Raw genomic sequence first — 24147 nt, forward strand, 5'->3', positions numbered from 1 at the left:
ATTTACAATCAGTCTATGCCACATTATTGGCAAACAACACTTGCCTGCCAACTTTTTATTGCCATTGTCATTCACCAATCATATTCCTAGCTATATGGCCACTAGTATTATTAAATTAAAAGAAGCTCTGTTTGTTTAATGATCACACTTTTGCTTCAGTCTGAACACAAGTAGAGTGGCTACAGCAATATAAACAACACAAAGTGCCACTCCTGTCATCTAAGAAGAGGAAATTGGAAGATTTGAAAATGGTCACCTAGCTCCAGGTGTCTCTGCTGTAATATTCAGAGTGATTTTGCATAAGCAGCTCAAAATGTAATTGGATCAGCACTTCAGGTGCAGCTTGGTGTGGATAATTTTTAATCACACTTTGAGCATCAGTAATCCAAGTATTATTGTTATTAGCTTTTTGATTATTAAGTAGTATTAATCATCACCATCCCTTTATGAACACCATTTCCATCTTCTACTTCCAGCAGGATAAAGAACCATGTCACAAAGCTCATATTATGTCAGAATGGTCTTGAACATGACAGTACGCTCACTATACTTAAACCCATAGAGCACCATTGGGAATAGGTGGAACAGGAAAGCTATGCTATAATGTAAACACAGAGCAATATAGATGGCAACATAGTGAATCTATGGCACAAAAGATTTAATGCAGTTCTAAAGGCAAAAGGCAGTATAACCCAGTATTACGACGTACCTAATAAAATGGCTGGTGATTACAGACATATTATGTATGTTCAGCCTCAGTCACACAGACCTAGAGACCTATCAGAGACCCCCTATAACAACCACTGGTCACAACCTGTTGGTGAGTGGTTGCGGGCTGTTGCTAGGTGAAATCGGTCACATAGAGGAGATCATTCGTCTTCAAAGTAAAGGTTGCGCTCAGAGTGAGGCACAACCTTACTGGTTTGTATTTCACATTTTCAAGTTTCAGTACAGCTTGGTGTGTGTTTGCGAGTCAAGTCGGTGAATACTGTACATTCCTAGTACAGCGTTCTGTCAACGAACAAGGCGACTGCAAGGAGGTTTATTGTGCAGCGCCCTCTTTGTTACCAATTTCACCAGACATCAACTACTTCAAACTGATCTGGAAAAACATGTTTTTCATCATTCAGTTTTGGCAATATCTTTGAGATCTTTCACTTTAGTCTACATGTCAAAGCGTCGTTGAACAAGATACTGAACTCTGAGTCCATTTACCATTTAGAGATAAACTGACTTCAAGGTCAGATGTTTGAAGAAGCTCTCTCTGTTATGTCTTTGGTAGAGCACTTGTTTTAGGTTAAAAACTAGAGTGGGTAATAAGGTGAATCCTGTTTTTTTAACTTAATAAATTTAGTTTCTGTTCATTCTTTATCTTTAGCCACCCAAATACCAGTTTAGCACATTCATGCTCTAAGGTTTTTGCTTCCCTACATTTTATCTTGCAAGGTAATGTTTAAGCTGAGCCTGATGTTTCCTTGAACATAAAACAATGATTCCCATTCTCTTCCTCATAATGAGAATTATAGCCTATTCATATGACACCATTATCGGATTGGTACCGAGTACTGGCACCAGGGTATCTGTATCGGATGGTAAGTGGAAAAACATTGACCGTGCAACCCCTTCTACAAACTATTGAATTCTGTCTGCTGAATCCAGCCATAATCCACTACCCAAAACAAACGTTTATAACTGTTTAATGTCGTCTTTCAGTGCACGAGAGGTCTTGGAATTCTTCCTTGCCAGCAGTGTGCTGAAGGCAAAATGGAAATAAAGATTATGATTGAAAACAGGCAGAGGAAGGTAATAAATGGATTTAACCATTATGACTGACTCACTAAATAAGTAAGCGTTGTTTGCTAACCCGTACAATAAACAGAACTGCCCACCCATGTGTTTTATAGGTAGGATGTTGGTATGGGGATTGATGCAGGATGCAAGCACACACCCCCACACCCACAAACAAAAGCACACTGGCCCATAGCTGTGAGCGGTTGTGCAAGGTCCCACGCTAACAACACAAACACATAAAACAGCACCACTCCTGTCATGCAGGCACTATTATATCAATTTGCTCAGATGGCACAAACTTCCTGGTGGAAAAAAACAGAGGAAATAATGCAGGAACCTAGAGGTTAGTGGGTTTTAACTGTTTTTGGGTTTTTTTTGTCCTTTTAAAGCAGTTTTAGCCACCATGTTTTTTTGAGGTTTTCAATATTTATCCAAACTGCTATAGATACACATTTTTTTAAGGTGTAAAGGGACTTACCGTCTTTTATACGAATAATTATTACTGTATATGTGCAAGCTGCAGTGACTCAAGGTTTGAGAATAGGATATGTAAGTAAATAGGAAGAGGTGGAACAAAGGAAGTTTCTGTGTGTGGGTTCTCTCCTTTCCTACTGTAGAACAGTTCCTCTTTTCTCCCCCTGGCTTTAAAGGAAATCTGGTTCCTGGACAAGAGCCAGTTTTGACACTCACTCAGCCCGCCCTGCTCAGTGGTCCCTATTGCAGTTTTGTAATTTCAAGAGACTCTTTTCACACACACACACACAAAAAATCTACATAAAGTTAGCTTTTTTCCCTCTTCTATTCCTTTTCTTGGCCTTTCTTTTCCCCGCATTCCCTATTTTTTCTTTCTAATTAGTTTCCACATTCAGGGTTAAGAAGAGGCAGCCAATGACAACGTGTTGGAGCACGGGGTCATGTGGCTGCAGGCAGCATTTGCCTTCCCTCGGCACTTTACAATCTTTAATTCAATTGACCTTTTCGTTCGTTTCTCTCCTCTCTCTCTGCCTCTCAGTTTTCAATTTTCCAAATATCCCCGCTGCCCACACGACACATCTGACCTCCCAGTAACCTCAAACCATCTCTCGGACATCAGTCTAGATTATTTACAGTCAGCAGTTGAGGAAATGAAATTATTGACAAAAATCATAAGATGAAGCATTCAGCCTATTATAACCAGCAAAGAAAAAGCAGATAAATAGCTGACTGATATCTTCAGTATAAGAACATCTATACTGGTGCAAAGGTTACTGCTTTAGTAATGTTCATCAGCACACACAAACTGTGTTTCTTCATTATCAGAGGAGAGATTCGTAGTATTGCTGAGCTGTATTTCGTTCCTTGTGATGTTGGTGTGTGGTACAAAATAAAATTGTGGCAGAAGAGAGTAAAAGAGCAATGGGGGAAAAGAAAAGCTGAGCAGGGAAAACACACGACCACTTTGTTTTTGGATCCAGGTTCTCCAGCTCTAGTTTTTTGGCTCTCTGCACGCTTCTTCTCCTGCCCCACATTCCACATTTCCCTCCTCTAAATCTTCCTGAAAAGTACTAATAACAGATGAAGGCTGGTGTGCCACTGGTTCCTCTCATGCCATACTACTGTACGCCTGTGCCAGCAGATGGCCTAGCTGCTGCTCTGACAAAAAAAGCAATGAGGAGAGAAAGAAGGGAAAGTCGGAAAGAAAGAAAAACAGGAAAAGAAAGCAAAGGAAGAATTTGACTTTGGTTAGTTCTTGGCAAAATACATCAGCAGGCACACATGTGATTCATTTCACATGCAGTTCGGTGAATTATTAGAAATAAAAACAAATGGCAGCCTGATTTCCCGAGTACAGATATTTCTGTCCATGCTAGGCTTGTCATTTGTGTCTCTTTCAGTCATCGTCTCACCCTCATCCTCGCCTCACAGGAGAGCGCTCACTGATCCTCCATATCATTTCTACAGTGGATGGACAATGCAAGCTGGCAGTTAATGTACAACAGAGGCAAACGGGGGCTCTACATTGATTTAAATATGGATTTACATATAGCAATACCCTGGGGCCGTGTTCATGTCTTCGGGCCCCCTGATGTATATTTGGTTGCAAGCATTTTAACTTTTAATTTGTCAATTTATCAATTATGGAAAGAATAGTACTTTTCACATTCACATGTTCGTTTGACCTCAGATCTCAGTCACGTGAGCATAAAAGAGGGAAAAATCTATGTTCCCCAAACAATAGCAAGCAGCTGCTGCGAGTTGCTGTGAAATCCACTGCTGGTGCTGCTGTTCAATTGAAAAGTTCTCAACTCAACTCAAGTTGTTGTGACAAGTGTGAAATGAAATAAACTTTTCCATTATTAATTTTCTTCATTATTGCTTCATTCAGGCATTTTACTTTGCTCTGGCGTTTGGCAGACAAGATTTCTGTGTGTTTTTTCACAAGCTAGCAAGGTGTCTAAAGACTTGAAGAAAAATCTAAACAGAAATGAGAAAACCAGAAATGAGGAGTGATGAGCCAACGAGTGCTGCAATATAAAAAGCAGAGGATGGAAAGAATTAGAGGAAATTAAAGAGGTGGAGCACTGATGAAATGCGAGGGGAGGGGGTCTGCTGTTTCTGGCTGAGTCCAAGCAAGGCCACAAGCACTGATAAGTTTATCCGTCTTTGGAAATCGACTGATGCGGGGTATGAGAAGCTGAAGTTGTGGAGGCGTTGAGTGTGTGCATGTGTGTTTCTCTGTGTCCAACAGTCAGCAGGGAGCACCTAAAAAGTACCGCCTGTCACCCTTGGAAAGCAACCCAAGTGTGGTTCTCATTTGAAAGGAATGGAGGGATGGAGGCTGGGGGGATTTTATTTATTTAAAAAAACATAAGCAAATGAGTAATATGGTATTAATGAGAGGAGGTTGTAGCAGATGGTGAGGAGATCGTAGAGGGTGAAAAGGGTGCAGGAGGTTTTAAATAGTTGTAAACACTAAATTCAATTACTGTAGATGAAACTCATGCAAGGAAACAATTTTTGGGCCTCCCTTTGTTAAAAATATAACTAGCTATAACCATCATGGCACTAAGCTCTAATTAATTAATAGCACGAGTTCTCAAGCTGGACCTTAGTAAGGTTACTAACCTCACATGCCCCTTTTAAGAAAAGCTGTGATGAAAAATGATGAAGGTCTAACCACAGATCTTCACAGAGCCAGCATAGTCCAAAACTCCAGTGCCTCAACACTGACAGCTGAAATCTGACAAGGCAAGTGACATTAAATAGCCCTCTTGGTTATTTATTTAGTTGAACTGTCTGTTGTGCTGTTAATACTCTTACAAAGCACTTAGCTCTTAAACTGAGAGTAGAGTGAGTATTACAAACAACCACAAAAGAAGAAGAAAAATCAGTGTTCAATCTCTCAAGATAAGATTAACATATTGCAAAGAGACTCTTGTTTCTAAGATCGCACAAAGTTACTGAAACTCTCATTTAGTCACAAAAAGGAGGCAAAAAACGCATCGTGGTGAAAGTGGGGGTCACCAGTGGGAGAGGATCTTCTGCCTGTTTGGCCAAATCTGCAGTGGTGATTTAAAAAAATGTACTTGTGTGTTTCACGAGATAAGTACAGCTTCACTGACTGGGTATAAGAAACATATGGTACAAACAAAAAAGACTTAAACGTCAGATGAGGCTAAAGTAGTAATTTAACAATTGTTTGTGATGTGTTTTTTTTTTTTTTTTTTTAAACTAAAGAGTTAAGTGCAGGTCAAATAAGCATTTGCTACGTCAAACATACTCACAGTCTCCGCTGTTGGAAAACTGCACATGTGGCTATATATTGGGAAAATTGGCCAAAATGCCATAAAAACTAATTTAAAGCTTTTAAATCACGACGTAAATATTTAATAAGAGCCATGTGAGACATCTGCAGCATGCATGGAACTGATTTTGGACTGAGCCTGGGAGTTATTTGACGTATACAGAACCAAAATTACAACCCAAATCCCCCAAATCCACAATTAAATTAGGACAGCACACAATTTCTCATGTATTTACACATTTCTCCTTTCAACAGGACAAAAAGGATGGAGCACAAACAGTGTGTGGTGTGACTTGCAAAACATCTTCTACTCCCCCCCCCCACTCATATCATCAGTTCCCAGATATGCATAAACATTTATCTTAACATTTAATATTCGTATCAATACCTGCACTATAAAAACACAATGACAAAGAGAAGCACGGTGACAGGCATCAAAATCTCCAAAAGCCTCGGGGTCAAGCATTCGAGTCACTGATATATAACCTTGTGACACCAGCAGACATTCATCAAAAGCTGCTGTGTACACATCCTGTGTAACTTTCAAACTTTACTTGCATCACAGCCGTGCTATGTATACACATCTGCAGATTCCACATTGTTTGTAGCTGAAGCTCCTGTGTAATCTCAAACTGAGCCGAGCTATGCTGAAATGTGGGTGGGCATATTATCGCACAAGGGAGTGAAAAGAAAGGTTCAAGTTCATTAAGGGAAAATAATGACTGGCATTCGAATGTTTGGTATAAGTAATTACCGACAGATTAAAGTTATTTCAGCAATATGTGTGTGTGTTTAAACATATATGGAGGGTGACGACGTTCACACATTATGTGCTGTAATCCTTTTCAACACTATAAGCACTCACCGTTTCTGTGTCGGACACAATGACTTAAAGTATGTAGATCTTGAATTATGGAGTCCCTCCCTAAATGTTAAGTGGATTAAATGAAGCAAGTAATTTTTTTTAACATTTCATAAAGAATTTTGGAAATATTACACAAAAGTTCTCTGAACATATTGTTTTCAAGGATGCCGGTTAGGGTGGACTGGAACAGACTGGCATACTTACTAACCACTCAAATCACTTTAGACTAAAAACCACATAACCATACAGTCATACAATGCTTTTATTCTGGTGACCACTTAGAAATTTATTAAACAATTACAGCTCAAACTGTCTGCGCATGTGTATGATCTTACCATTTGGAGTGTGCCGCCCTAATGTTTTCTGGCGCAAAGGCCGATTTCAGTAATCCATATTAGTCACACTAATTCCATCTGCTCCAAACACGCATCCACTTCCAGGCCAAACACAAACACTCACTGGCAGAACATAATGGCTATCCCAAATGATCCTGTCGCTACAGGGTGGAGGCCACTGAACTGTGACCCTTGCATGGTTCATCAGCTTCCATGCAACAAACACCTGTTTGTTCTTAATGACTAACAACACTCAGATTAAGGGGGGTAAATCGGAGTGGGTCATTACACTCAAATATGTTGATCTGCTAATTCTGTCTGCAGCAGGGGTCTGGACAGTCACAGGTGTCAGAGTGCTGATTAGCAGTGACATGGTGAAGGAATAGCAGACCAGGATGAGGCATTTTGCAGACTATTATCTGGCAATTAGAAGTTAATATATCCTAAATACTCTGGATTTAACAAGGATAAACACACACAAAGACATCCTTTTATATATCTGGAGTCATGATGTTACAAGCCTGTTTATACTTACTGATTTTTCTTTTACGCAATTTTTACAGATCAAATCAAACTGGGAAAACTGGTGACATTCATATTAAACATATTTATTGAGACGGAAGGCCGTGCTAATTGATGACAGACATAACACAACACTGATTGTGATTATTTAAAGTTCAAAAACAATCAGTATAAAATATAGAGTAATTCATTTTAAATTCAGGCTATTCCTATATGAACATCAACAATACCCAGTGAAAATTCCCCAAAATAAGGTAAATCACAGACAGATCAAATTCAGTCATAGTAGAGTAAAAGTCAGACAGCAGCTGAGTCTGAATACAATCACTCTCCGACAGATTGGTAAAAACCTGCAAACAATTGCCATCTAATTTCTAAACAGACAGATTAACAACAGGTTGCAACCAGAGTCGGTCTGTGTCGATGAGCCCAACTCGTCTCTGAAGCACCTCTTTGTAACAATAAAACAGCAACTGATGGCAACTAACTGTGGAGTGTCACAGACAAGATTTCCATCTGTGAAGCAACCATTTCAAAAGGCAACAAGAGGTTAAATTCACTGTTCATGATTAGAACAATTCTGGTTGTGCTGTGGACTCCAACCACTGTTTCTCCTAGCGTGACTCTAGTATTACGGTGCTATGTAAGCCAAAGAAGAAAGGGAGCCCAAGAAAATAAAAATGGCTTAAGGTAGGGTGTAAATGAGTAAAAACATAAAAACCACCAGTATCGTGTCTTGAGTAGAGCCATTCATTACTTCAGGATGTGTACCAAGAGTTACAGTCAACCTCTGTGTAGTTCGAGTAGGAAAAGGCTACTTATGGCCCACAGGGCCTGACCAGGGTGTGCAGGGACATATCCTGGTATGAGGCAGCTGGGTGGTGCTACGGTCACTGCAGCACAGTGAGAAACTCACCACCACACAAGACAAACACAAACAAGGACGTCCGCTAGGCAGGCTGACGCCGCGTGCCTCTGTGGGTGCCTGCCAGCCCGGGCTGTGGCCTGGGGGCGTGTCAGTGGCGGCAGCGAGCCCCAGTAGGCACCCCAAGTCGATGGGTTCACCCTAGTGGAAAGTCTGCATCAGTCTGCAGAGACTCCGCTGTGGCTAAGGGAAGGTAGCGATGCAGCAGAGCCCCCCCCCCCCCCGCAATTGATGTAGCCATTACTTCCCGAACAACCACAAGCTAAATGTATCAACCACGCACAGTAGAAAATAGCATAACTGTGGGGAGGATGAGAGGGGAGGGCAAGGATTGAGGGAAGGCAGCTTTAAAGACACAAAACCAGAAAGTTGAGATAGAGAAGTGAGAGGCAATGGATGGACAAATCAGGACTATATGAATATGATGAGACAAAAGAGGGAAACAACTTCATAAAAGTATGAGATGAATACTGCGAGCAAGAGGAAGCCATGAAGAGAAAGACCAGAAGACTTTGAAGAGGGTCTGGAAGACGGATGGTGTGCTACTGAAAAAAGTAAACGACAGCAGACAGAAATCTGGAAGAAGGGGGGGTCCTCTAGTTCAACCACTACATATTTTCCCTCGTAAGGGATATAATTTAAACAAACCCACTAAAGGTTTGGAGCAGAGCAGGCAATGCCAACTCCATCTCAGCAGTCAGTGTGCATGTTTTTTTTCTTTTCTCTTTCTGTTTTTTCTATTTCTTTCATTTATTTATTTAAAAGAGAGAGTGCATGTTAATAACACAAACATGCCAGATCTGGGATACACAAGCGACGGTGTACAGATACACAAGTTAAGTTAAAAATGACCCTAGATCTAGTGTGCCATAAATCTTTGTTTCAGATTTGAGGACTAAATAGTGACTCAGTTTTTCTAAGAAATCAGTGTTGATCATAGATGATAAAGCTTTGGCAGAATAAGAAGGACTGACCTTTAAGGCACTAGGAAATTTCAAAATACTTGTCAGGTAATCTAAGAATATTTGAGACTACCCGTCCCCACGGTAAAAGCAGAATCGAGAGATGCAGAATCTGACGAATATTTTTCAGTCAAGTCGATTCCCAGTTACAGTCAGTTACATTTTACACACTGACTGGCCGGGTGTGTACAGGTGAGGCGCCAGTAAGGATTTGAACTTCCTCAAGCTGTTTTTTCTATTTTTTCGTAGAACGGCTATTAAGCCTGCCTTCCAGCATATTGTGCATTAGCAATCCCCTTCAGGCAGACAGAAGAAAGATGCTACTGCAAGTAAGAAGGAAGTATAAACTTTTCCAGAAACAAAAGCTGAGCATAGCAGGAGTATCATTTATAAGATATCTCAATCAAAAACCTCAGTTTAAAACAAGTAAAACTGACAAATGTTTGCTGTTATTGGTAAATGTGCAGAAAAGTTTAGAAGACATGGCTAGGAGCACTGTAAGCACTCGGAGTTAGTTTGCACAGTAGTTAGCGTGCAGATGACTGAAGACAGTGCACAGCCTGTCAGCTCACAGCTGTGGATCCCCACAGCTTCACATCAGCAGTGGACCGTGGATGGACCATGATGGCCAGGATGTGTGGAGAACAGTTAAGAATAATACAAGTCACCTCATCAGTGTGTGTATGTGTATATATGTCTCTCGCCATTTGTCCATCAACCGTCTGTTTTTTTCAGTCCAGTGCTAATGAAAGGTTTCTTCCCCTGGAACACCAACCAAGTAGGTTAGACTGAAAGGCCCAGCAGCTCCCGAGCTTTGTCCCTATGGACACTAAAGAACAAGCAGTCCCTAAAAGTTTTTCCAATAATGGGGCCTCCTTCTTTATAAAAGCTGGTCTTTTGGTCAAATGTTTTTATTTAACATGCTTTGTAATGAATTTGCTCTTTTACTATCACTCCAAGAGCCAATCTACCCAGCTGTCACACTAAGAAAACCAGTGGAAACAAAAAAACAGCAGGATACAGTAAACATTTGGGTACAAAACTGTGAGGGCACTGCAGCTATAAAATGACTTTCAGCTGATAAACACATTACATGAACGATTTCCTGGAGACTAAAGAGACAGAAAATAAAAGAAGAAAGTTGAAGAGAGATACAGTGCTGTTAAAACACTATCCAAACTTGCAAGTTGTTAAATCGTGAATCAACTATGATTGACCTTTTGGAAAGCTTAGTTCAAGTTTATTAGCCAGATCTAGGTCTGATTACTTTAACTACCCATAAATAAGAAATCACTTGATAAACAGAATTAATCAGACGAGGTGAGGTAAGATAAAATATCTCAAAAAGCAACACACTATTACAGTTGAAACAAACAAAAAAGGTCATTGACGTCTATCAGCCTGGAAATGGTTACAAAGCCATTTCTGAAGCTTTAATCTTTAATCTTTAACCTTTCCGGGAGGTCACAAAAGAATCCAGAACAATATCTAAAGAACTGCAGGCCTCGCTTCCCTTAGTTAAGGTCAACAATAAGAAAGAGACTGAGCAAAAATGGCATCCATGGGACAGTTCCAAGGAGAAAACCACAGCTGACCATAGAATAGAAAAAAAATGCTCGTCTCACATTTGCCAAAAATATTGTTATGATCCCTGAGAATTTGGGGAAAGTATTTGATGGACTGATGAGACAAATGTCTAAGTTTTGGAACGTTCAAAACTAGTTACATCTGGCATAAAACTAACATTTCAACAGCTAATTTCATTAAAAGGATATCACACCAACAGTCAAACATGGTGGTGGTAGTGTGATGGTCTGGGGCTGTTTTTTTTTCAGGACTTCGATGACTTTCTCATTGATGGAACCATGAATTCTGTTCTCTACCAGAAAATCCTGAAGGAGAAAGTAAGGCTATCAGTCAATGCCCTGAAGCTCAAGACGACTTGAGAGCATGATCTGACAAACACCAGCAAGTCCACCTCTGAATGGCTAAAAAAAACACCCAAAAGAAAAAAAAGAAGAAGGTTTTGGAGTGATTTAGTCCAAATCCAGACTTAGATCCAATTGTTATGCTTTGGGATGACCTTAAGCAGACGCACCAATGTGTCTGAATTTAGGTGGGTTTGGACATCTTCTCCCCTTAATAAACAAAATTATAATTTAAAACTCTTTGACGATCTGTAACATTTAAATGTGACAAATACGCCCACTCAGGTAAGGGGGCAAATACTTCTCCACAACACTGTATGTCTATAAGAGACAGCACATTAGGGTCATCACTGCAGTCATGTTGTAGTGACTGGTCTGAATTGAACTGCAGTAAAAACATAAAAGAAAGTGCAATCCATGCTGTTTTAGCTTATTGGCCAAATAGTGCATGAATGCATAGCAGAAGAAAGGCATGGATGATTACGTTTATGTCACTCCACCTGTCAAAACCTGCTGAGTGATCATGAATGCTGTTTGGAAAAGGTCTGCGTGCAATGAAAAAGGCAAAGAAATGGCAGACACGTCTAGACCTGTGTATGTGTACGACAGCAAGTCACACTGCTTGTGAATCCACACGCGTGTTTTTGGCTGACCAGTCCAGCTTCCCAGTAGGAATGCAGCCCCTCCATCTCATGGTTGGGCTGCTGTGTGAGAGACACCTGTGCAACACAAACATGCATGCATGCATGCAAAGCACTGTACACTTGAAGAGTAACAGAACCCCCATTACAACACCCTGTGTCCCAGCACACAGACGAGATTCAATGGATGACATGGATGAGAAACTCTACAGACTCAAAGCAAGCAAACCACACTGTAACAATCATCCATGTAGGTCTGGTTGCTTGCAACAATGATTTCAGCAGTTTCCACAATTATTCAGTAGGTGTTCAATTAAAATAGCTGATTACCATTTTAAACTAGCTGTTTGAGCATTCTGTAAATTAAAAACAGCTACAAACCCAACAATTAAGATAAAGTCCACTTTTCTCACCATCCTTTGTTTCCAAAGGGAAAATGTTTTAGTTTTTTTTTTTTTTTTAAAGGAGAACAAAGGCACAAAACAGGACTCTACCTCCCACTAGTCCCCAGACTTTTAGTCCTCTCCCTCTGCGCTCTAACACAAAGCATGCATACAATAGCTGGCTGACTAATTGATCTTGCTGAAATAATGTTAGCTGGCCTCATACAGAGGACTCTCAGTCAGTGTTAAAGCAGGAAAGTCCACAGAGGTTTCTTCAAGAGTGCACAGACCCTGAGGGTCCTCCACCTTTTCTTCCTCTCTTCTTCCAGCATGCTTTGCACAATGGTGAAATTATTTCCTGGCCACCACCACCTCCTCCGCTCTCCCACTACCAATTACATCTTGAAGATTTTTTTTTTTTTTTTTTTAAATCTGCTTAGGCCAAGTGCACTTGCCCAGATGCAGACACACAACTCTGAACAGGAAAACAAAGGGGCCACGCAGGTGCAGAGCAGCTTTGTTGTCATAACATTTCCATAGAGACGAGTGAAATCTGACAGGCAGTGATGGTGTTCAGACCCTTCGCCGCTATTTTCCTCTCTGTTGTCCACCTACTACTCAGCAACATGTGCATACGTGTACACATCATTTATGTATGCATGGCTGACTCTGAATAAACACAATTAAAAGATGAGACTGCGCACACACAGACAGTGAGCAGCAGCAGGCTTCAGCACTTTTCCTATTAAACTATGCATGGCATATTACTCCTGCCTCGCTGACACTGACATGTTTCCATGCTGTGGGCAGACAAATAGGGCCCACATGGGGAGAGATATCAGCCAGGAGCACATGTGGCCCACCTGCCACCAGCCAATCAGAGAGCGTCGAGAAAACTCGAGAAACAGAGGGAAATTTTTTAATTGAATTTCCTTCTGTTTTCTGTGACTTCTCCTCTTAGGCAGCAGACCTGCCAATGGCAGGATGCAGATCGCTGGTTTCTATCATGGAAACCTGACTATAAAAGAGAATACAATGAGGAGACAATCCACCTAGCCTGCTCTCGCTATTAAATTATAGGAAAAGTCTGCTCACTTAAACAGGCTTTAAAAAAAGGAAGGAAAGTTGGGCTGTTTTTTTTTAAAGGTCCAGATGTGGATGATGGCTGTGCAGAGAGTATACAGACTATTTACACATGGGAAACATCACCATTTCAGATATTATGAGATCAGCTGTGGCATCACTGTTGGCTATCATATCTGGCTTCCAGTATTTGGTTGACACATTTTCGTTGGCTGAAATTAATAAAACAATGACTGTAGTGTTTAGTTGACAAGTTTCAGCTTCAGACAAGTTCATATTTGTACAAAAACGTCTGGTCTGCTCAGCCGCAAGGAACCTTATTGGACAAAACAGCTCAATGGAAGACAAACGTTTTTTGGTTCTTTGTTGCTTTTATATTTAGCCCAGCCAACTATATTGTGAGGATTATAAAGGAAGACACTCACTAACATGGACGTAAACAGCTTTGAATTAATGCTGAAAGGTGACACTTTATTAAAATTTATACAAAATTTATGGATTGTGTTAGATGCTTCATCAGCTTTTGACTAAACTAAAGTTAAGAAGTACCACAAATTTTATTCTGCTCTTTTCTCAGGCTGTGTAAGTTTATCTATTTTCATCTCTCCTGTGCATGTAACAGAACGCACATAACGTATAAATTACGTGGCCATGACGCAACTCCTGCATGTCTTTGTTCATCCATATCCTGAGCTGTCTGTCATTCCCTTCTTACCTCTGTTATTTTTTGCAAGACTATTAAGTGCACAGTGACAGGCTCCAGTCTCAGAGGCAGGAGTTAGAGGCCAGCCTGCAGGGTGGGTGTGGGCAGGGTGCGAGGCAGAGGAAACCATGTACTAATGAGAAACACACTTCTCTCCATCACTCAGATTGGTCTTCTTACCACAGCAGAGAGAGGTGGCATTTATCCAGGAGGTGACTGGCGTCCAGAACCAAGGCATGATTTTAAAAACGGGAGCTCTGTACCGCACGACGGTTCTTGAGTCTCGTGAAAGGCGCAATCACGAGTCTTAGAAAACACATGGATTTGTTGAAAGACACTTGGGTCAAAAAAGAGGGGGTTAAACTAGAATACAAATTTCAAAGGCATTAACAGATGGTAGACAAATCTGTATTAAAAAAAAAAAAAGAGCACAGTAAAGGAAATAGGTAAAACACAGGTAAAAGACTTTAACAAAGAATAAAGGAAAAATGATACATATAGAACAACCTGCTTAAGTTTAGAAAATATCCATCAAATTATTACAGTTCCCTTCATTGATACTAGCAGTGTATTTATTCCTCTCCTAACAATACATTCATTTGCTGTCAATCTTGGCCGGTGCTTCTGTCAACCCTGCCTTCCACACATCTTTGTCAGATGCTCAGCTACTGGATATCTAACCCACAGAGCAAAGAAACAAGTGCTAAAATAGTCCTGAGCAGTGTGAGCAGCAAAGATCCTAACTGTTATTGTGAGTGCATTTCCAATAAAGGGAAAAGAAAGACAATTTTCCAGATGCTGGAGAAAAACAATACCCACAGCTGCAAGTGCAACTCTGCTGCTGCTTTTGTTAAGGTTTGAAAGTGAAGTCTGACACTGTCTCGAGCCTCAAAACTGAGACAAATTGGGGGGAGGCTTCAGCCTTCTAGTACCAAACCAATTGTTTAAATACCTTAACAACATTAGGACGTCCTCAAGTGCAATTTAATGCAGAGTGACTTCCTGCGACTAGTAATATCCGTTCTATTTCCATACCATTAATGCAAAGTATAAAAGAAACTAAAGAAATACAAAGGTACATGAAAGAAAACAGGAGGGAAAGAGGGTGAAAGGAGGCAGCATAAGGTGGGAGTGAGAGACTTTTTATTTTTCCTTCTGTGGTGAGTTCACACAAAAGGGTCCTTCTGATCCCTGGAGTGCTGAGCACATACCTGCGGGATGAAATCAAAACCCTCTGTGAATTATATTAAATATCCCCCGCCAAACGCTTCACATATTTCCATCTGCTTTTACCGCTTCTGAGCAGCTCCATTAGGTCTGGCTCTAAAAAGAAAAAATACTAAATTAGAAGCCCAGACACGAGCACCTTCAAAAACCCGGCTCTCCGTTTCCATTTCATCTATCTGTAATGGAGAGGTAGATGTTACACAGATGAGTAAGGGGTACAGATAGTGATAGACAGAAGGTCTCGGAGGCGGTCAGGTAAGGATAAAGAAAGGATTCGTTGAAGGATAACAGCTGTATTTTTTGACAGGACGGTAGACCCCGGAATTATAGACCTTTTATTTTCTCTTTTGGTTAATCACAAGGGGGAATTTCTCAAACTAAGAGCAAAAGAAGTTTAGGATTAGCATATGAACTTACACATGCAGCCAATAAAGGTTCATAGAGTAATGATATATTCACTAAAAAAAAGAAAAGAGGGGATTTCAAAGCTCCCTCCTCCTTTTTCATCCTCTTCTTCTGGTCAAACTCCTTCTCCACTTAATCACAAACTGAAACCCCAAATGGCTAACAGATTTCAGACGCCATGTTTCAACTGTCAGAATGCTGACCGAGCGCGTGCGGTCACATCTTTACCCTATACCATCCCCCACAGCCGTACTGGTGAGCCATGACCCTGCAGATCACCTGAAGAAGACTGTAGTTTTGCCTTTTCCTGCACCTCAAACAGTTGTGTTTGAGCTGGACCCAAACAGCAAAAGCTCTATTTTTTTGTTTCTTAGAAGGTGAACTCCTAGAACGGAGAAAGGTCAGACTATCATTCAAACATTTAGTGGTATTTTTTTTCGCTCTGGTTTGGTAAACGGCCCTGCAGCTGCACCTAATACCCACAGGAAAGCCATCATCTGGGACTGATTTTGGAGAGCCCGGGACGCTGCAAGAGAAAGGAGTGACTGTTCTGTATAAAAGGCTCGTTCTCTTATGGGGCACAGGCCATCTATCTGATTAAAGGGAATTTGGCTCAATTATACACCTACTGACTGGGCCCTGCGCTCAGGCACGGCCCACACAGTCAATAAGGAGCGCAAGAGTACAGGCAGCGCACTAGGGGTACTCCTATCCATCCACAACAAAAGCCTCTCTCCATCGGTTAACAGCACAGTCTGTCAGCAGCGCTTGCCTCAGAGGACAAGTCCTTAGTATAACCTGTGACTGGTTGTAAAAGCAGTGAGACTGGCTCTCCAGGGGCAAACATATGTCCTTCCCAATCAACAGGCAGGCCAGTAGGTCACAGTGATCTATTTAAATCAGCCTCTAGCCAGACATTAAGAGACACCAAAATAACAGAAGGTCTAAATGAGCATGCATGCAAATGTATGGTGTTTGCATCCATTAGTAGAGGAGGGTAACACTGATAGGGACCGAGAACAGTTGGAGGAGGTCACAGGCTGAAATTCTCCTGAGACTGCAGTTCTGTTAAGCTGAATGCTAACCGAGTAACCCCTGGAGAACTGACTGTCATCTTTATGACCCGATTACAAGCTAGTATGCAAGCAAACATCAGCGAGAGGTGGCTGTGTAAGTGTGGTCAAAGTATGTTTAGCTGCTGAAGTGGGGGGAGGATGCATAATTATCGTGACGTTTCAAGCATTTACACAGCAAGCTGGTAGCAATCGTGCCCAGCTATAAAGTTCACTGATTGCAGCTGGCTTAAAGACCCAATTAAACTCATTATTATAATTCTGGTTTATAGGGGGAAGAATATGAGGGAGAGAGCAGTGCACACAGACCCGCACAGTTTCTTGGTGTGCAGCTCTACAGCTTGCATGGAAAACAGGCTTGCAGTAATAGCCACCTTAACATAGTTCAAAATGCTCCTCTCAGACTCATCACCCCTCTCTCCCTCACTTTTTTCATTCTCCATTTCAACCCCGACCAAAAAATAAACATTTCCAGCCCATTATTCTCCATCCAAATTATATTCCACCCACAACTCTATTTTACTGGCTCATGATCCTGGGCCTCTTTATGTTGTGACAGTCCAAAGAAAACAGTTCTACTGAATGCTGTCTACAAGCAAAGCTAACCTGATACAAGCCAGCTCACTGCTTCAATTACACACCATGTTTACCGCAGCTGTTTTAATTAAAAACAGGCAGGAAAACATGAACAAATCCATCTTTATATGCACCTCAGGCTTAAAACGACAAGGAGGAAGTGCCCTTCTATGGATGTTTGACTTTGAGTTTCCTTGGCCACTTGTTTTCAATCTATTAGGTGCAGAGAAAAATTAAGACAATATCCCCTTTTGATTAGTGCATTTTGTCTTTGCCATAGCTGCTTGGTAAAACACTAATGCAATGCTCAGTTAAAACAAAAAAATTTCCCAAAAAGTACGGGAAAAAAGGAAGGTTAAAGACAGTTTGTTCCTGTCGGGAACAGGCTGATTGATGTTTAATTTAAGCACTCGTGCTAAAAATATTACACAGACATGGACACAGTGTGAGAAATGAGAACAAAAATCTTTTTCCACTACTTACAAAATAAGACACAGGTTTAAAAAAAAGACAGTGAGACAAATAGGCAGTCAGCAACATTTTGACCTTGGCCATTAAATAGAAACCAGCCAGCACTTTCTACTATCAGTAAATACTGATTGCAGACTACGTCTAGTAGTTTAGTTTGATAAAGAGGTTGGCTAGTGCTTACATGGATATGGCTGAATAGAAAGTAATCACTGCATTTTCCCCTCAATTTGACTCCTGAAGCATTGTTTGTTTTTTGACACTGTTCTGGATGTATCCCACTGCAGAGATTAACCAACTACAATGGATACTTGGCCTGTAATGGCAGCTTGGGTGAAAAGTCCGGCAAGGGCTGTAGTTAAAAATGCATTAAAAAAAATAAGAGTAAAGGCTGTGAAAAATATCAAGTGAAAAATGGGGATAAGCTGGCATGAGAAGTTAATAAACATGAAGTCTCGCTATGTAAGAGTGAGAAGGCAATATTTAAAAGCAGTAAATGACGAGGTCTCGTCTCTCGGTTAAATGACTGTTTCTTTTATATCAGTGCTGGTGTGCAGACATCTGGAAGGGATGTGGCCTTGCGAGTAAAAGCTCTCTGACACACATCTCGGCATATGATAGCATGATTGAAGTGATTTAATACAGGACATCCAAAATACTGCGGATGGGACAGCTCCAAACCTTGCAATTAGGTCCAATGGAAAAATCACAGCATTAAAACTGAACTACTATCAAAAACCAGGAAACCAAAAGGCTTGTCTCAAATTAAATCTAATGAATTTAATAAATGCAAGATGAGCCATTTCTCTGTCAGTTAAAAAAAAAAAGGGGGGGGGGGGTGAAGGGAGGCTCATAAAAAAAAAACACAGACACTGGCTGAGTAAGATGAGAGTCGGAAGGCTTAACAGCTTGTCCTCAGATTAGTGTGACCGTCCTCACGCTGTTTGTGCATTATCTTTGAGTTGTTCTGGCTTTCTGTTTTTTGGGTGAGCGGGGGGACTTGTATCATGGATCTCACAAAAAAAATTACCAGTTTTGGTAACAGGAAGTAAACACTGGCATCTGTGGCATCACGTATCCCCTAATTCCAAGAAAAGTGCACAGGCACCAAACAATGGGATGATTGCGAAGAGGCACTCAGACATGCAACTATCTGTCTCAATCAAATGAAAGAGGAAATAGAGGAAATGGAGACGAGTGGCGAGCACGAGGGCAGAGGGAGGGAGGGAGAGCAGAGGCTGGTACTTAGGGACCTTGCTGTGTTAACTCCTGTCATTCACTGGAAGAAAACAAAAACTATGACATTCCACAGAGACCGCTTCCCTCTGGTAGTGTTTTGTCTAATAAAAAACTAGGCCATAAAGCTTCACACTTTCTGGTCCAGCCACACGTGGACACCCAGTCTGAATAGCTGTGCCAGAAGAACAAATGTGGAATCTGTCCTGCCGTAGCCATTTCACATATGGCAAGAAAAATGCTTTTTGCAGTAATAATAATGATAATAAATTTACTTCATCCACGACAGACTACAGCATGACCCGACAAAGTCCAGTCACTTTATGAGTGGAATGACTTGGAAGGCCAGCCTGTTCATAACAACACTACAATGCATGAGCTCAATCTAACAAAGGAATCCTCACTCCCACCTCCTCTTTTCTCTTTCTTCCTCCATCCTTCTATTCCCCTTGTCTCCCCTCTGGAGCCCAGCCACGCTCCTGCTGTCCTCCGGTCCTCGGCAGCCGTGTTTGGGAAAATAAACTGAGCGGCTGGAGAAATGACAAGCAGCGAGCTGAGGGAGGAAGTGTCAGTGTGTCTGCTGCTGCTTCCTGACCCTTTTGCAGCAGTGGTAGAGAGAGCGACGCTCAGCACACATGTGCACACGCTTTGCTCCACTGAGACAGTACACGAATCTGTCTGCGACATTCCCGGAAATAGCAAGAATGTGGAGGGACAGTGTAAAAACTCTGGGAGGTCCACATGCCTGTCTGGCCATATATCATTGCATATGTGCCAGCTACACACTAATATGCCCACGTACATGATATACACACACAGATACACAGTTATACTGCAACACGTGACCTCGTAAACTCTCACTCACAGACAAACACTTAAAAGTCAGAAGGTCAGTGTCATGGCTGTGTGAGTCAGTTATGGACACAAACTGATGCTGTACTCACCCACTGGAAGTGCCGAGCGAAACAGAGCCGAGCGAAGAGCTCAGCTTCCTGCTGTCCCAAAGTCTCGCCTCACGACTACGCATCTAAACAAACAAGAAAGTAAGACACTGAGTACTCCGAACAGAGACAGAGCATGCTAAAAAAGGGTCAAATAACTTACTTTTTTCATATGAACCTAAGAGGTGTTTTTGAAATTGTCACATATTACAGCACTATGTGATGCTAATTTTCAATTTTGATTGCAGGATGATTGCACAGGTCATCGGGTAGGAGGTAACCTCTCTCCAAACAATCAGAGTCTTACTCAGACTGACTGCAATCACTCTCACAGAGGAGCGCAACTCGTCTGCGATGTATCTTTATGCCAGTGGGGAATCAACTGGCGCTATTACTGATTGTATTATACACTAATCCAATGTTGCCAAGCACACATGTCATTTTACTGTTACTACAGCAGCCAAGTCCCTGCTTGTGGAGGAATTTCTGAATTTCCATGTCAAATCTATGAGGTTCTGGCTAGACTCTGAATGTAATTAATGTGAAACAGATTTAAGGAGTCGGCAGTACTTTTCACTGATTTATCACAGTTATCACTGTGTTATCATAAATTGCAGGAAATAGGCATCTGGACCCAATTCAATGGCAAACACATAGCAAACTCCAATCAGTCTTTTTTTTATCGGCTGCTTTACCAGCGTCTTAATGCAACAAAGACGGCACCTGATTGCAAATTTATTGCACACAGTTGGAATAGTTTTGGTCATGCCAATCACCATTTCCTCTTGTGTGATTGGCATTGTGGAATAACAGTTTGTTTTTTTTTTAAATGCATGAATAAAACAATTTCCTGCCTGCGGTGTCTCGTGTTTTTGGTGTAAGTTTCATACAACTTACTGTACAAAGAGGCACTGATTCTGTAATTCTTACAGAGTACCAAATATAACAAGTTGGCTTCACACTTTCTCACCGTATCAAAGCCAGTGGTCAGTAAAAGATCATCTTTGGTCCACAGGATCCGTGAATCCTTGTTGCTTTGAAGACTCTTGGCACTCTATGGGAAAAATAATACAAAAAAATAAATAGATTACTTGACTTTCCAATCGGCATCACAAGAAGACAAAACACATCATTTTTCCTGAAAGTTAAAGTCTCAGTGGTGAAACCCAAACTTTATAATTCAGAATTTTTATTGAATTAAATGCAAAAACATCAAAACAAAAGGAAAGAATAAGGCCGCTCAAAGACGCAGACATGGAGTGAGGTATATGAGATAATTTGTACAACAAGTTATTGAGTAATAGTCAAGTATCAAACATCTAGGACATACTATTGGAATCACAGCAACTTATAAAAAAATGTCCCCATTGCTCCTTGACCTCATTTTTACATTTTTACAATTAAGCCTTCCAAACATCTTCTCACAAGCATGTCCATCATTTGTTTAGCAAACATTTTTAGCGTCAGAGTTGTAGATTCTTTCCAAAGCTTCAGGACTAGAACCACATCAATACTTTCATTACAGGCTTATTCAACTGTGGTAAGGTATCCTGAGGAGATCCTTGGTGACATGGGGAAAATCACACTTCAATCACTGGTCAATATAATCCAAAACCTGTGTGCACTATAGGAATGTTGGCACATAGATGCACCTGGATGTTACTTCCTATACGATCTTTAATTTGTATGTATTTCCAAAAATTATCAGATCCTTTCAAATTATAGCTTTCCCTAAGTTTAACATACAAATCACCTTCTTTAAAGAAATCATCTAGCGCTCTGACGTCATTTCTCAACCATTCAGCCCATTAGAGAAACCCCCAACTTTACATATAACCTCCAGGTCTAGCTCAAGATAACGTGGGAAGTGATGAGTGTATGATTTGCAGCAAAGAGAAGAAAGGGGAAAGACTACAGACAGGATTCACAGGTGCCTCACATCCCCGTGGCTGGACAGAACAGGACTTGCCCCATGAAAGGAGAGCGTGTTATTGTTGATGTAGCAGACAAGGGGACTTCTGCCTTGAGTGCAGCTAAGGTTACTATACTGTGACACTACTGGTGTATTCATGAGTCTTTGTTGCACAGTTTCCATGGGGAATATGCGCAGAAACAGCACAACTGGGCCGGGTTTACCGGGTGGTCTCGAAATACAAATGACACACATTGTCAAAAGTAATGCCTAAAAACAACAGGGAGTGTTGAAATGTAAGGAATGTGGCAATCTGTAAAGACAACATATTAAAAAGGAGAAGGCAGAAGAGTGCATGTAATTGAGCAGGATTTTGTATGTATTGTGTTAAACACAGAGTTTCTACTGACTCACTTCATATGGCATGTGCCGTGATTATTGACAAAAGACCTGAGATGAGATAAACTAAGCTCATTCACAGAGTATCCATCAGCTACTTTCAAGTGTTAAAATCACTTATTAAGAGCCTATCCCTCAGGACAGGTAATACAAGTAAAGTCTCACAGCCACTCTCAGTCAGCAATTCCCCCAGTATCTGTGTAGTAATACTAAAGTTACACTGAGCTTTAAGCATAAGGAGTGGGAGCCAGTGATGAGATTTCCATGAAACAGGAGCTGTGAGCCCCTCAGAGCAATGTGCCTCACAAAATTAATGCTGTCTTCTTTATGGACATACTAACCCCGAGGAACACGGCTGAACTTCTGTGTATGGCAAGAGGACAGAGGCTTATTTTCTAGGACTCGATTCTAACAACCTCCCTACAGAGCATGCAGCCTCATTCTTGTGCAACCGTTAAATAGTCACAGATGACAAATTGTAAAAACAAATGGGGAGAATTTAAGCTGCCATGTTGCACCCCTGATCTCACTGGAGGTCAGAGGGTAATAGGGCCCGGCACTATACAACCTCCATATATATGCTGGGCGCATGATAAATCTGCAGCTGAAGCCCACAGTTGGTCAAACAGGGATGAACACATAATAATAAAAGGCAGTTTAGAAACAGTTTTGTAAATGTGAGTAGGGAAGGACAAACATATGTGGGACCTATCACTTCAAACTCAAATCCCACTTCCTTTTTTCCCCTCCCCCTTTCTGATGTTGTTCTTGCCACAGTCTGATTCTAGTGGTTTCAGAATTGACTGCTGAGAGGAAGAAATTGAAGATATGGTTATATAAATGTTTCAAGTAAGCATTTCATCCCTGCTGATTCCTTCCAAATCCTCTCCAGGCACATGTTACTTTGAAATTTCCAAACTATGACTGACACACTTTGGTAGCTCAGGGCACAGTTCTTTGGACCGAAAAAAGAAAGGATAAGTGTGGTCATTTTACTGGAATTGATGCTTGTTTTATTTATTTCACTGAAAAGGAATCTTGAAAGTTCACTCCCTTCCCCAAAGGGATAGTGTAATTGTGTCTTATCTTGTTAAGTAGGTTACAGTTGTGGTCAGAAGTTTATATACACGTATCATGGGCATGAATGTCTTGGTAATTTGGGGACTTTTAATTATGCCTTTGAGCTTTTCTTTTTCTTTTGTTCCAGGGTGGAATGATTGTACCGTATATATCTTTAATACTTTAAAAAACACTTTTTGGGGGTATTTTCTCTATTTCATGGGTAAAAAGCATACATACAGGTTAAAATATATACATACACTCACTTAAATCTTTGAATAAGTCATTCTGAAAATTCTATAATATCTTTTAACTTGACATGGCCAAGGCCTATTAACTTCTTGTTGCCTACTACAACTGGTAGCCTCCCTTTGCCAGCATAAAAAAGATTTGTTTGACAATTCTCACTGGATTGACCAATACTCAGAACAATGGGGAAGTCCAAGGAGTTCTGGGAAACTCTAAGAAGGAGAATTGTAGCATTTCTAAAGAACTGCAGAATCCAAGAGCATCAGTTCAAATAGTTACACTGACGTGTCACCACTTTGCAAAGGTCTGGAAGAAGACCCAAGCTGTCACCCTCCATATGAGAGCATGTTATTGAGGAAGTTCAAGAAAAACAACAACAACCAAGGCTCAAGACTCCCATGAAATGGAATAATGAAAAAAGAGAAATACCTCTAAATTACCTCTAAATTCTTCAACTTCACCTGCTGTTTTTGCTGTTCAGCTGATATCTGCCCATTGCACATTATGGAGAGTGCACTTTAATCTCTAATGTTAACCCCCTCTGGTGATGCCACAGGGGGACAATTGAGCAGCTATACCTTAACCTGACGCAGGGGGATAATGAGATCATCTAAATCCAAACCTTCCTGTCTGCAGCAAATTTTATAACCTTCACAACAATAGCTGTTAATAGCAACAAA

At 40.9% G+C, this 24147-nt stretch overlaps 1 protein-coding gene across 2 annotated transcripts in view; it reads right to left on the bottom strand.

Moving 5' to 3' along the window:
• The window catches only part of LOC134626235 (mitochondrial import inner membrane translocase subunit TIM16-like), a 111385-nt gene that overhangs the window by 54843 nt on the left and 32395 nt on the right, over window positions 1-24147 (bottom strand). For both annotated transcript variants that reach the window (XM_063471860.1, XM_063471858.1), the window contains exons 8-9: window positions 20819-20902; window positions 19852-19934 (exon numbers count right to left, since the gene is read on the bottom strand). In XM_063471860.1, the coding sequence (XP_063327930.1) occupies window positions 19852-19934; window positions 20819-20902 (167 nt within the window). The remainder of the gene's footprint in view (window positions 1-19851; window positions 19935-20818; window positions 20903-24147) is intronic.

Source organism: Pelmatolapia mariae, linkage group LG4 (assembly GCF_036321145.2).
Source record: "Pelmatolapia mariae isolate MD_Pm_ZW linkage group LG4, Pm_UMD_F_2, whole genome shotgun sequence".
In the NCBI taxonomy this organism is placed as follows: Eukaryota; Metazoa; Chordata; class Actinopteri; order Cichliformes; family Cichlidae; genus Pelmatolapia; species Pelmatolapia mariae.